At 43.1% G+C, this 14276-nt stretch overlaps 1 protein-coding gene across 8 annotated transcripts in view; it reads left to right on the top strand.

Annotated features, from left to right (window-relative positions):
* The window catches only part of ANKRD6 (ankyrin repeat domain 6), a 197755-nt gene that overhangs the window by 115886 nt on the left and 67593 nt on the right, over positions 1-14276 (top strand). For 7 of the 8 annotated variants that reach the window (XM_072832063.1, XM_072832073.1, XM_072832070.1 and 4 more), the window contains one exon: positions 6917-7181. In XM_072832063.1, the coding sequence (XP_072688164.1) occupies positions 7062-7181 (120 nt within the window). In that variant the 5' untranslated portion in view covers positions 6917-7061. Of the gene's footprint in view, positions 1-1979; positions 2346-6916; positions 7182-14276 lie in introns of those variants that run through there. The other variant, XM_072832065.1, reaches the window with a different exon arrangement.

The raw sequence follows: 14276 nt of genomic DNA, 5'->3' as shown, positions 1-14276 counted from the left end.
CTTTCTTTGGTATTTCTCTTATAAGGGGGCCCCATTCTATGACCTCAATTTATTTACCTCCTAAAGGCCCTATTTCCAGTACAGTCACACTGAAGGTCAGGGCCTCAACACATGAATTGGGGTGGGGGGGAGGGGCACAATTCAGTCCATAACAGGAGCTTATAGAAAACTGTAAGAGCACAGATGAGGGCATAATGGTCTTGTTTATGGAAAGAAGGCTCAGTAATGACTCTTGATGTGGATTCTGAGTACAGGGTATCAGTATATGTGATTTCAGTAGCCCCAAGTTGGAGGCTCTGGTGATCTAGCCAGAATAATTATTGTCCCATGTAAAAAGAGGTCTCCATACCACAAGCTGTCAATCATAACTTTATATTCAATGATATTCTTAGGCCTCTGAAACTATTTTTATATCTATTAGCAGCTTTTCTTGGTAGTAGAGGATGTCACAGGTTTCCAGATGTCATTCAGCCTTTATTGCAACAGCCTCTATATGCCTCCTGCAAAGGCGATTATCTCAACGAGTCAATAACTGTCAGGTTCAGAAGTACTGTACTTCTAGTGGCTCCAGAAATAAGCATACATGTTTCTCTGCAGTAGTGAGGTGTGTAAAATGAGTCATGGGCTTGTTCAAGAGGGTGTTTTGCCTCTATTGTCCCTGTCTTTTGCAGATAGTGTTTGTGGATACCAGGCTCTGTGAACAGCCAATGCTGTACTGTCCTCATTGATAATATTAGGTTGAGGAGTCCCTGTGTGTGGGGTACATATTCTCAGAAGAAGGAAATGTCCCAGAAGCTCTGAGAAAAGTAACCACCCCTTTCTTTATACTTCTGTCACATTTGGTGTACCTTTCTTACTTGGCATCTGGCCTTTGGGCTTCATTCAGCCCTATCAGAGCCAGTTTCTTTAAAGCAGGGAGTGAGTCACATTGCACTCTGTTCTAACCTCACTTGTCCTCCAGTGGTGGTAGCAGTATCCCAGTGGTGATCACTTTTGGATAAACTAGTACGATTGTTGTATATTAAAAATAAGCTATCATTCTACTGGCACTTTGTCTCCCCAGCAGAATTCAGTCTGTCTGTAAGGCACTGCCCTGATTCTGGCTTTTCTCCCCTTGGTATAAGCCAAATAATGGCCAAAGAAGCATTCCAGTCTTATGCCCATAAGAGCTGCTACCCTCAAGGAAATAGGGGCAAGGCCTTGAGGAGGGAGGATGCTTAGAGGGTTTGCATTGACAGAGTCATTTTCCCATCTTGAGGACCAACAATTTTGGCTTTAGAAATAAGGAAAAAGTGGTAATGTGGCTCAAGTCAAAATGAAAACCTTCTTCCTGGGGCAGCCCAGGTGGCTTGGCGGTTTAGCGGCGCCTTCAGCCCAGGACCTGATCCCGGAGACCCGGGATGAGGTCCCACATCGGGCTCCCTGCATAGAGCCTGCTTCTCCCTCTGCCCGTGTCTCTACGCCTCTCTCCTCTGTGTGTGTGTGTGTCTCATGAATAAATAAATAAAATCTTAAAAAAAAAAAAGAAAGAAAGAAAAAGAAAACCCTCTTCCTTTCTGTGGCTACTCCAGTTGGGGAGTTAGTTTTCTGTTGCTTCAACAAGTGGTCTGGAGGACACCTCTGTGGTGTTTAGGGCCATTGATAGCACTTGAACAGCTTTGTTCCCTGTCTCCTGCCTGCCCTCTCCCCACAGAGACTCTGTTTAGAGGAGCATTTGGGAGACAGACTCTGGGCTTACAAACATTGAAATAGCCTATCTCCCAGCCCCTTGACTCCTATGCTGCTGCAGTCACGATGCTGGAACTCTCTGCCGGGGAGGGTGGAGTGTCTGGATCTCTGCTGTTCCCTGTTACCATAAAGGCAGCTCATTACAGGTTTTGACCCTCCCTGCATTCTCCCTCCCTTACAACATGCACATTCCTCTCTTCTCCTGGCATTACTGCTGGCAGAGTGCAAACTTCCTTTCTCTGTCATCTGAGCATCATTCAAAAGCAGTCCGCCCATCTGTGAATTATGCCCTGACTCTTCGATAGGGCAGTGTTACAGGTCCTCTGCCGGCAGGAGGGAGCAGTCCAACAAGATCTGAAGACCAAGACTTTGAGAAGCTGTGACGAGCAGACTAGGAAGCCACAAAACATTGTGAGCTGAGTGGATGTCTTAATAAGCTTTTAGATGTGATTTGGCCAGAGTTGGCAGAGGAAGCCCAAGGGAAAAAGGCGAGTAAATCAATGCAGACCCACTGGGCTTGACAATCCTAGGAAGCTAATGATCTCTCCAGGAAAGAACTGAAAGCAAATATCCAGCAACAGACCACCATGTAGGATGGGGAGGACGGACCCCCGGATGTGAGTACAATCTCTCTTCACTACAGGGCTCTGAGCAGTAGGAGCAAAGCTAGTTATTGTCACTGATGGTGCTCCCTAACCACTGGTTCCGGGGGCCTGTGGACTGTCTCTGGGTGGGCTGTGCAGAAGGTCCTGGCTGGGACTATTTGTAGGTCTTTTCTAGGATATTTAGTCTGTCAGGAAACTGAATATAGTGGTTTGGGGATATTGGTACCAGGAGACTTTGTTGTAAACCCTCAGGAAACCAGCAAAAGCAAACCTCAGAGACCTTTTGCTATAAAAAGAAAACAGATTGCATCACAGACCAAGCAGCTGTGTGGCCTTCTGGCATTCGCAATGAGAGGAAAAAAGCATTGGCAAATTGGAATGCAGTGAAAATGGGGCAGTGGGCTGGGAAAAAGGAGGGAAATCTTAGGAAGCTAAATACCTTTCTGGATTCAGGATGCTCGTTGAATATTTATGATCACGGATTTATTTCATTTCTGCTTAAAGAACTGGCAGCATGTTTGCATTTAATGTTTTTCTCTAGAACCCAGTGAAAGTGAGCATTGTGACAAAGAGAGGGATGTGATTGATAGATGTGGGGCAGAAGAAATTCTTCACCACCATCAGTGGGAAGTGTCTTGAAAGATAGCTGATCCACTTGGAGGAGGAGGCTCAGATTTAATGAGGGAATGGGGCTGCTACAGCCCGGGTACCCAACAGGTTGGCGGTGAAACTTAACTCGTTTATTGCAGACTGGTTGCCACCTCTCTATTCTTCTCCCCTCACCATTTATTATTGGGTGTTCTCTATCCTCCTTATTCCCCACCCCCAAGCCTGCCTCTGCCTGGCCCAATTTGTCAGTTCAGAGGTGTCACACGAGAAGCTGAGTATTTCCTGACTCCAAAAGGATGTAAGGAAAAGGATGGGGGTATAGAAAGGAAACATAAGACTCAGCCACTTTGATCCCTTCCAACCACCCTGAGTGTAAATGCAACTGTAGGTGAATGCTGGAGGTCCTACAAGTGAGGCTATTACTGGATTTAAATTGAGAATGAACATGAGATGCCCAAGCACACAGGGATGATGCTAACTGCAGACTGGGAACTGGAACCCTGGGATTTTGTTCCTGATTTTGCAGGCAGTTCTCTGTGCAATTCTAGTTGGGAGCAGTATCCAAAATCCTATAAGCAACATATCCTGGAGCTGCCCAGTGCCTCAGGCAGGCTGTGCATTGACCAAGGGGGAAGAGGAAGGGTGAGGAGTGGGGAGCATTTCATTCCTAAGTAGCTGTAACTGAAAAACTTAAAAAAAAAAAAAATCTGGCCAACATTTTTCAACTGTAGTGTTTTTCTATCTTAAAAAAAAAAAAAAAAGGAATAGTAATGTATGCTAGATTTGCAAAGGGCTGTTTACCAAAGGTAATTATGTAAACAAGGCTATCTCAGAAGGCTGCAACCATGGCAATAGATGTCTGAGAGCTGAATTTATTGTCTGGGACAGGAGGGGAGTGGCTGTACATGTACTATGGGCCCATTGACCCGTGCATCTGTTGCTGGGGAGACTGGACAGCACTGCTGGTCTGGAGCTTGTGACCTCGGCTGATGGGCTGCACTGAGTTTGCAGCTAGGACATCTCTATTCCCTAAGCTCTGAAGTAAAATGAGTGAAATTTTAGCCATGATAATAGTCTTTGTATGCACTGGGCCATTGTCCTTGAGGCATTCAAACGCCCATTGCAGGAAAAGTTTGGGTACGAGAACGTGGCAGTTGAGTGTACAAGGACAACAAATGAGTAAATGGAAGAATGTGGATGTGGAGGGAGAGCATTTAGGAAGCCACGGCTAATATTGTATTTTCGTGCCACTTGGGCCTGGAGCGCTTTTGCAGTATTGGGACAAACAGAGCAGAAGCTCAGTATTCTTGGTGTGAAGGTTCCACGGATGATCTATAGAGAGACAGTGTTTTCAATATTTACAAAAACAGGGCAGCCTGGGTGGCTCAGCGGTTTAAGCACCCAGGGCGTGATCCTGGAGTCCCTGGATCAAGTCCCACGTCGGGCTCCCTACATGGAGCCTGCTTCTCCCTCTGCCTGTGTCTCTGCCTCTCTCTCTGTGTGTCTATCATGAATAAGTAAATAAAATCTTTAAAAATAATAATAAAAGTATATCCAGGAGCTAACTCATTAAAAAAGAAATATTTACAAAAACAAACTGCTTGTAAACAGTAGAACAGTCTGAGAAACATAAAGCCCAAACTTGTCTTTCAGTGGGGCCCTGGGAATTTCCAGTGGCATTTCCAGCTCTGTTTCTGTTTTGAGTCTCAACTTGATTTTTTTTTTTAATTTTTTTTTAATTTTTTATTTATTTATGATAGTCACACACAGAGAGAGAGAAGCAGAGACATAGGCAGAGGGAGAAGCAGGCTCCATGCACCGGGAGCCTGACGTGGGATTTGATCCCGGGTCTCCAGGATCATGCCCCGGGCCAAAGGCAGGCACTAAACCGCTGCGCCACCCAGGGATCCCTCAACTTGCTTCTTTAATTGGCTTATTCTTCATTCACCCAAGATTTCTGGTGCTTCCCAGGGACCTCTGACCATGGCTAACAGAGGAGTCCTCTGCTTTGGAGCATCCTTCCTCCAGGTCTGCTGAGCCAACAATGAGCAGAGCAGGGTAGATTGGTGAAGGTTTCTTGGCTTTCTTTCCTTGCTATTCCTTACCCACATTTTGGGCAACATATGGATGAAGTGAGAAAATTTGATAATTAACAAGTAGGGGGTAGGAGGGATAATCATTACCTTTTTGAAAGTATAATATTCACATTTGGCCAGTACTTTCACATAATAGAATGCTACCTTTCATCCCCACCAATTTCTTTTTTTTTTTTTTTTGTCTGATTTATATATGATCATTTAAGCCCAGCCTTTCAGAGCTGTTGGCAAAATGACTTACCTGGAATGACATGGTAGGATGAGAGTTAGGGCAAGATACCTACAGTCCAGACCTTTTCTAGTTACCTCATGGCCAGTTCCTTAGTTTTAGAGGTTGAAAGGAGCCTTGGGTTTGCCTGGAAGCAACTGTAAAAGATGTCTGTATCTTCCAGGCCTTCAAAATTAGAATGTGTAGTAGGGCCTGGGGTTAAAAGTGGTGTCCCCTTGGCATAGTGTTTTCTGTCCATTTGCATATACTGGTATTTTTAAAAGTATGTTTTAAAACACAAAGCACAAAGCTTTCACTTCCTTTATGTCCTAGCAGAAGTGTGTTTAAATTTTTTTTTAGTGTGTTTAATTTTTAAGTATTCCTTCTTTTGCCCCGCAAAAACTCTCCTTTTTTCTTTTTCTTTTTTTTTTTTTTTGAGAATCTTAAGCAGACTCCATATACACCTCACGGCTTCATCTCAAGACCCTGAGATCATGACCTGAATGAAAATCAAGAGTCAGGATACTTAACCATTTGAACCACCCAGGCACCCTGAACCCCTTACTTTTGACATAATTACCAATGGCTTTGGTTTGCTCTCATGGTGGCCTGGGGCCACTGAGAGGAGTCAGTCTTTAAAATTCTGTTCATTTGCCCTTTGGTGGAAAGAAGAGGTTAAGTTTACTACTGGTTACCACCTCCAGACCGCTGCTCTGAGTCCGGGCTTCATGTCCTAGAGGTGGCTTTAGTAGGCCTTTTATTTCCTGTTAAGCACGGAGGCAACACAAGCAGCCCCTCCTGGTGCCACTGGCAGTGCGCACTGTCAGTGTTTCTAGCATCCTTGTTGTTCCCAACGTGGGTTGTTCCGACAGTAATTGGAACTGGGAGATGGCCCCGGGGCCTGTGCCCAGCTCTCCATCTGCCCCAGAACTCAGGAAACCACACTGCTTACAAAAGAACTGCAGTAAATGCCAGGACAACATCCCAAGGATCTAGCCCACTCCTCAGGGTCTCAGTGGGGTGTGGTCCACAGGCCCCTTCGCCAGAGAGGGGGGATGAGCCTGTTAGCTGTGGTGGACCCCTGGCACATGGTCAGAAGGCCCTCTGTGATCATACACACAGGACAGTGACCTGCAGAGGCTGGCCTGGAAACCCCATGATGTTGATGGGGTTCTTTTTTTTTTTTTTTTTTTTTTTAGATTTTATTAGACACAGAGAGAGAGAGTGGCAGAAATATAGGCAGAAGGAGAAGCAGGCTCCTCACGGGGAGCCCGATGCGGGACTCGATCCCAGGACCCCGGGAGCACACCCTGAGCTGAAGGCAGACGCTCAACCACTGAGCCACCCAGACGTCCCTGTTGATGGGATTCTATCAGGTGTCTGCAACCCAGGATGGAAGTGCAGAGCAGATCTCACAGTTTGGGCTGTGGTCCTCTAGGGAATGTCCCTGAAACAGGAAGAAGGGAGGGCGACTGGCGCACTCTGCTGTCATCTCCTCCCAGGTTCCGGGGTCTTGGTGTGCAGAGACAGTGCTTCTTGCTTGTCCTGTCCTCACTCAGCTCCTGCCCCCTGCAATGAGCCATCAGCAGATGCCCTAAAACCAGAGAAGAGATGTGGCCGGTCCTGTGTGCCGAGTGGTGCTGATGGCAATTCTGTTTTGTAATCCCCAGGTCCCGAAGATGGCATAGTAATAAAGACACCTTCTAATGATCGGGAGCATCTTTACCCGTGGGTGCCTGCCCGGGCCGGTGGCGTCGTGTTGAGCCGAAAGAACTTGACTACTGCTGTCCTGAAAACCTCTTTCTCTCCTAATTCATGAGCCAGCAGGATGCGGTCGCTGCACTTTCAGAACGCCTTCTCATAGCTGCGTACAAAGGCCAAGCGGAGAATGTGGTTCAGCTCATCAACAAGGGCGCCAAGGTAGCAGTTACCAAGGTAACAAGAAGGGGGTGAAAAAACGCTTTAGCCATTCCCTGGGAAAAAGCCTACCTCTTAATAACCATTGTCTGTACAACTGTTGTGTGTGGTTTGAAGCTTTCACAGAACTGGCTTTTTCTTTTTTCCAGTGATGGCAGTTTGGAGAGAAGGAAGGAGGATTAAAATGCTTTCAATGCAATTTTTCAAATGGAGTGACTTGTAATTAGCATTTGAGTCTTTAAAATCACAGTGTGGCTTTTTCTCACCTATTCCTTTAGCTAAAAGGACAAGAGATGTCTCTGGAGAAGTTGGGACACAAAAATTTATTGGGAAAAGTGTTTGTACAATAATCGCATTAGACTAGCTTGTGGACCGGCAGCCCATCCACTGTGGGGAACCTCGCTGTTCCCATCTGTATAGTGACAGACCTGGTCCAGATGCTGGGCGCCTTCTCTTTGGGCTTTCATTTCATAGGGGTCAGTAAAAATGCATAGTAGGCTTTGGAGGACATTGGTTACCCCTCACTGACAGATGACACCATGGGAGATGAGAGAACAAACTGGCCAAGGGCGCAGTTTTGTAGCAAAATGGAGGAAAGAGTTAGGTGACAAGTTAAAAATACAAAAATGAAATAATGCTGATGGAAGATACTTATTGTGCACTTAGTATTGCTCTAAGAACTACAGTCCTCTAGAAGAGGTACATTTTTGTGCCCACTGTAGAGATGAGGAAACTGAGGCACAGAATCATATAAGCAACTTGCTCAGGGTCCTTCAGCTGTTGAGTGACCGAATTGCTACTTGTACCTGCAGAGTCTGGCTCCAAACCCCACCTTCCAGACCACCCCAGACAGAGCTGTGGTGAGAAACACAGTTTAATTTTCAAATGGTAATGTCTGACAACCTGTGGCAACAATTGGCCAGCTCACATTTTCAGTTTCTCACATGCAGTCTCTCTGTTTCATGATTCTGATGTGTGCTTCTTTGGCACCACCAAGCAGTTAGCTCAGTTTTGACACTATCTATCTGGGGATGGTGACAGGTCTCACAGTTTAAGGTCTCCATCCCACAAGAGTGCCTAGCCCCACAATACCCCTTCAGATGCCAATTGCCGAGCACGGTTGTTACCTGTGCTTTTCATCAACTGGTTATAAATCAAAGGCTCTGGGGATCCCTGGGTGGCTCAGGGGTTTGGCACCTGCCTTCAGCCCAGGGCGTGATCCTGGAGTCCTGGGATCGAGTCCCACATCAGGCTTCCTGCATGGAGCCTGCTTCTTCTCTGCTATGTCTCTGCCTCTCTCTCTCTCTCTCTCTCTCTCTCTCTCATGAATAAATAAATAAAACCTTAAAAAAATTCTTCCTATTAAAAAAAATAATCAAAGGTTCTCACAACCTCGTCCTAGGGTTTGATTAATTCGCTAGAGCAGGTCACAGAACTCAGGAAGACCTTTTGTTGGCTAGATTACCAGTTTATTATGAAAGGATATAACTGAGGATCAGCTAGATGGAAGAGATACATAGGGCAAGGTATAAGGAAAGGGGCACAGAATTTCCATGCTCTCTGAGTGCATCACCCTCCCAGCACTTCCATGTCTTCATCAACCCAGAAGTTTTCTGAATTTTCTTGGGTTTTTATGGAGGCTTCACTGGTGATTGCTGATTGACATTCAACCTCCAGCCTCACCTCCCTCCTTCGAGGTCAGAGGATAGGACAGAAAGTTAACCCTCTAGCCTAGTTTGGTTCCCCTGGCAACCAGCCCCCATCCTTAAGGGCTTTCAAAAAGTTACCTCATTAACATAAACTCAGGTGTGGTTGAAAGGGGCTTATTATGAAGAACAGACTTCTTTCACTTTTTTTATTCTGGGGCTATTTCAGGAACTAAGGACAAAAGATCAACTATTGTAACAAAAGATGCTCCTATTGCTCTTATCACTTAGGAAATTCCAAGGATTTGGGAAGCTGTGAGCCAGGACAGGGACTAAAACCAAGTGTATATTTATTATTAAAAAATTCCATCCTCATTGGTTGGGAGAAAAAATATTGTTAAAATATCTATGCTATCCAAAGCAATGTACACATTAAATACAATTCTTATCAAAATACCAACAGCATTTTTCATAGAATCAGAACAAACAGTCCTAAAATTTGTATGGAACCACAAAAGATCCCAAACAGCTAAAGCAATCTTGAAAAAGAAAAGCAAAGCTGGAGGCAATCAGAATTCGGGGTTTCAAGTTAAATTACAAAGCAGCAATAATCAAAACAGTATGGTACTGGCACAAAAATAAACACATGGGGTGCCTGGGTGACTTAGTTATGCATCAGACTCTTGGTTTCAGCCCAGGTCATGATCTCAGGGTCATGAGATTGAGCCCCTCATCAGGTTCCACATTCAGTGGGGAGTCTACTTGAGATTCTCTCTCTCCATTTCCCTCTACCCCTCCCTGTCCCTCCCAAAACAAACAAATAAATAAGCTTTTTTAAAAGACCCATAGATCAAATAAACCTGCAATTATATGGCCAATTAATCTTCAAAAAATGAAGTAAGAATGTACAATGGGAGGGATCCCTGGGTGGCGCAGCGGTTTAGCGCCTGCCTTTGGCCCAGGGCGCGATCCTGGAGACCTGGGATCGAATCCCATATCGGGCTCCTGGTGCATGGAGCCTGCTTCTCCCTCTGCCTATGTCTCCGCCTCTCTCTCTCTCTTTCTGTGTGTGACTATCATAAATAAATAAAAATTAAAAAAAAAAAAAGAATGTACAATGGGAAAAAGACAATCTCTTCAAAAAATGGTGTTGGGAAAAACTGGACAGCTATATATAAAAGAGTGAAATTGGACCATTTTCTTACACCATACACAAAAATAAATTCAAAAAGGATTCAACACCTAAATGTGAGACCTGAAAACTTACGAATTCTGAAAGACCACAAGCAGTGACTTCTTTAACATTAGACATAGCAACTGTTTTCTAGATATGTCTCCTGAGGCAAGGAAAACAAAGGCAAAAATAAACTATTGGGACTACATCAAAATAAAAAATCTCCTGCACAGCAAAGGAAACAGTCAACAGAACTAAAAGACAACCAAGTGAATGAGAATAGATACTTGCAAATTACATATTCAGTAAAGGGTTAGTGTCTAAAATTATAAAGAACTTATAAAACTCAACACCCAAGAAACAAATAATCCAATTTAAAAATGGGCAGAAAACTTGAACAGATACTTCTCCAAAGAAGACATACAATTGGCCAACAGGCACATGAAAAGATGCTCATCATCACATATCATCAGGGAAATGCAAATGAAAACTACAGTGTGATAGTGTGTCACACCTATTAGAATGGCTAAAATCAACAACACAAAAAACAACAGGTGCTGGAGAGGTTATGGAGAAAAGGGAGTCCTCTTGTACTGTTGGTGGGAATGCAAACTGGTGCAGCCACTGTGGAAGACACTATGGAGGTTCCTCAAAAAGTTAAAAATAGAACAACCTTATGATCCAGCAATAGCACTTTTGGATATTTACCCAATTAATAAGCCATATATGAAAAGCCTATAGTAAATATCATTTTCAGTGGGGAAAAACAGAGCTTTTCACCTAAAGTCAGGAACATGGCAGGGATGTCCACTATCACTACTGATGTTCAACATAGTACAAGAAGTCCTAGCCTCAGCAATCAGACAACAAAAAGAAATAAAAGGCATCTGAATCAGCAAAGAACAAAAGACACTAATTCAAAGAGATGCGTACACCCCTATGTTTATAGCAGCATTATTTACAGTAGCCAAGATGCGGAAGCAGCCCAAGTATCCACTGATAGATGAATGGATAAAGAAGACAGATAGATAGCAATATCATTCAAGATTTTATATACATATATATCAGAATATTATGCAGCCAATGAAAAGAATGAAATCTTGTCATTTGTGACAACATAGATGGTGCTAGAGCAAAATAAGTCAGAGAAAGAAAAATACTATATGATTTGACTTTTGTGGAATTAAATAAATGAGCAAAGGTGAAAAAGAGAGAGAGAGAGAGAAAGACAAACCAAGAAACAGACTCTTAACTATAGAAAACAAACTGGTAGGTTACCAGAGGGGAGGTGGATGGGAGAAATGGAAAAATAAGTGATGGGAATTAAGGAGTGCATTTGTCTGGTGAGATATGGAAGTGCTAAATCACTGTATCATATACCTGAAACTAATATTACACTGTATGATAACTAACAAATTAAAATAAAAACTTTTTAAAAAGTAGGTATTACTTTAATTTTTATATTGTACCTACACATAGATTAAAGTCAAATATTTTTACTGTGTTTCTCTTCCTTTTCTGATTCTCCATAGCCAACTACATTCAGTCTTTTAGGTAGTTTTCCTTTAGCGTTTACATTCATAAATGGTATCCTGATATTGTTCAATCTTGATTTTTCCATTTGAGGCATTATCTGTTGATGTAACAATATGAAAACTGGTGATTTAAGATTTAATTTTCTTTCTTCCCTGCTTTCATATATGCATGTCTACCTTCTCCAATATAGTTGTGTCATTACTTAGATGATATCAGCATTTGGTCTTTATGTTAATTTAACCAGTTTATTTATTTATTGTTTATTTTAAAGATTTATTACTTGAGAGAGAGTGGGGGGAGGGTTAGAGGGAAAGAATCTCAGGCAGAGTCTCTGCCGAATGCAGAGCTGGATCCCCTGACTCTGAGATCATGACCTGAACTGAAATCAAGAGCCAGACATTCAACTGACTATGCCACCTAGGTGCCCCTTAACCAGTTTATTTCTGGATGACCCATGTAGTAGGTACTATCGTTAGGTTTCCTTTTTTTTCCTTTGTAATAATTCGTTTACTCTGATGTTAATAATTGTCTTGTGTTTGTTTCCTTGGTTTTGTCTGTACATACTGCAAACTATCCTCAAACTCTCCCTCAGTTGCTAATCTTCTCTCTGGATGTTCAGATGTGTTAGGTAGTCTCTCTACTGAGTCTCTTTGAAGAGATGTTCTCTGGAGCCCTCTTCCCTATTTCAGTCTGGACTGGTGGCCTGTAGGGCCTTCTAACAAATGTCACTCTTCACTATATAACTATTATCCTAAGGATTCCATTTACCATTTTCCAATATATTTATCTTCTGTTTCTGGACCCTCGTGTCTTTTTCTTTCTTCATTTACTCCCTTGGTTTGATGGGATACATCCTGTAGACAGCACTGTCCAACAGAACTTTCTGTGATGATGAAATGTTCTATATCTGTGCTAATAGGGTAGCAATGCATAGCTATTCAGTACCTAGAATGTTGCCAGTACAGCTGAATTTCACTTTTAATTTTAATTAACTAAAATTGAAATGCCACGTGTGGCTGTTGGCTACTGTATTGAATGGCACAGCTGTGATGTCTTCCTGAGAATGAGTGCATGGAAGAGATCAACTTCAGACATAATCTATTGCCCCTTTCTCTTTCACACTCTCTCAGTCCAGTTATATCACAATTCTTGAGCAGATTCAGAATTACTGTGATTATGTAATTGCTGTTCATTGGTGAGCCAAGAGTTGTACTATAATTAATTCCATTTCCATTTTTATATAACTTGCTGTTTTTCCTGGACTTGATAATTGCCTTGATTTTTTAATTTGGTTAGCTTTATTCAAACTTATAATTAAGAGTTCCTCTGCCCTCCAACAAGTCTGTAAAGCAGTTCTTAGTACAATTTTCCATGACCGATCCTATCATGTATTTGTCAGGTTTATTCTTTTCCTTGAGATATCCCTTCTGGAGCCATCCATCTTTTCATTCCAGTTTGATCTGTGTTGTTCTCTAGTTCTGCTTAAACAGAGTCATCCTGAGAATTTCTTTCACCGCTCCTCTGTACTAGGTCCTATTTGCTGGAACCCATGTCACCCTTAGTTTGGTGGTGCATGGTGACTGGTAACTTCTAAAGAAAGGCAACAGGTAGATAAATGTTTTGAGAGTCGGCACGTCCAAAAAATTATCTTAATTCTAACCTCTCACTTAAGTGACAATTTGGTATGAAACCTAGGCTGAGAATTATTTTGCCTCAGAACTTTGAAGGCAGGGGATCCCTGGGTGGCGCAGCGGTTTGGCGCCTGCCTTTGGCCCAGGGCGCGATCCTGGAGACCCGGGATCGAATCCCACGTCGGGCTCCCGGTGCATGGAGCCTGCTTCTCTCTCTGCCTGTGTCTCTGCCTCTCTCTCTCTGTGTGTGACTATCATAAATAAATAAAAATTAAAAAAAAAGAACTTTGAAAGCAATATTTAATTGTCTTGAGCTTGTAGTGTTGCTGTTGGGAAACTGTTTATAGATTCTTCCCTGCGAGATTCCTGAAAGACCCTACATACCCACTCTGCCCCCATAAGGCCTACTCATTCATTCTGAACCTGGTGCAGGTAGTTCACTTAGAGAAGTATCCTGCATGGTATGCGCTCTACTCTCAACTGGTGAAATGCTGCCTATTCAGTCTAATAATTGGATACTGTTGTGTGGGTACTCACAACTCCCCACCAGACTATTACTCTGACCTGGGTCTGAGTTTATCTCCCATATCTCTCTGTGTTTGGCACAGAAGATGAGCAGTGGATTTGGAATTCAAAGACCTTGGTACAGGCACCTGCTCCATTGCTTATTAACTACTTGTTAATGTGGCCAGGGTTGCTTGACTTCCATATTACTGACATTTTAGGTCACGCAGTGCTTTTTGTGGGAATTGGTCCTATGCATGGTAGAATGTTTAGCAGCATCTCTGGCATCCACCCATTAGATGCCAATAGTGCCCCTTTTTACCCAGTTGTAACAACCAAAAATGATTCCAGAAGTTGCTTAGTATCTCCTGGGGGGGAAGATCACCATTGGCTAAGAGCCTCTGATGTAGTTAAATTTCTTCACTTCGTGAGTTTCAAATTCTTCACCAAACTTTATTTTAAAGATCTCATTTTTTAAAAAAGATTTATTTGAAAGAGAGAGAGAGAGAAAGAGTCCTCACATGGTTGCAAGGGTAGTGGCAGGGCGAGAGAGAAACTTTAGCAGATTCTGCACTACTCAGACATCCCTTAAAGATTTTATTTTTAAGTTATCTCTATACCC

This window comes from Canis lupus, chromosome 7 (assembly GCF_048164855.1).
Source record: "Canis lupus baileyi chromosome 7, mCanLup2.hap1, whole genome shotgun sequence".
Taxonomy (NCBI): domain Eukaryota; kingdom Metazoa; phylum Chordata; class Mammalia; order Carnivora; family Canidae; genus Canis; species Canis lupus.
The sequence above is the reverse complement of the archived record's forward strand: the minus strand, read 5'-3'. Positions and strand labels throughout refer to the sequence as shown.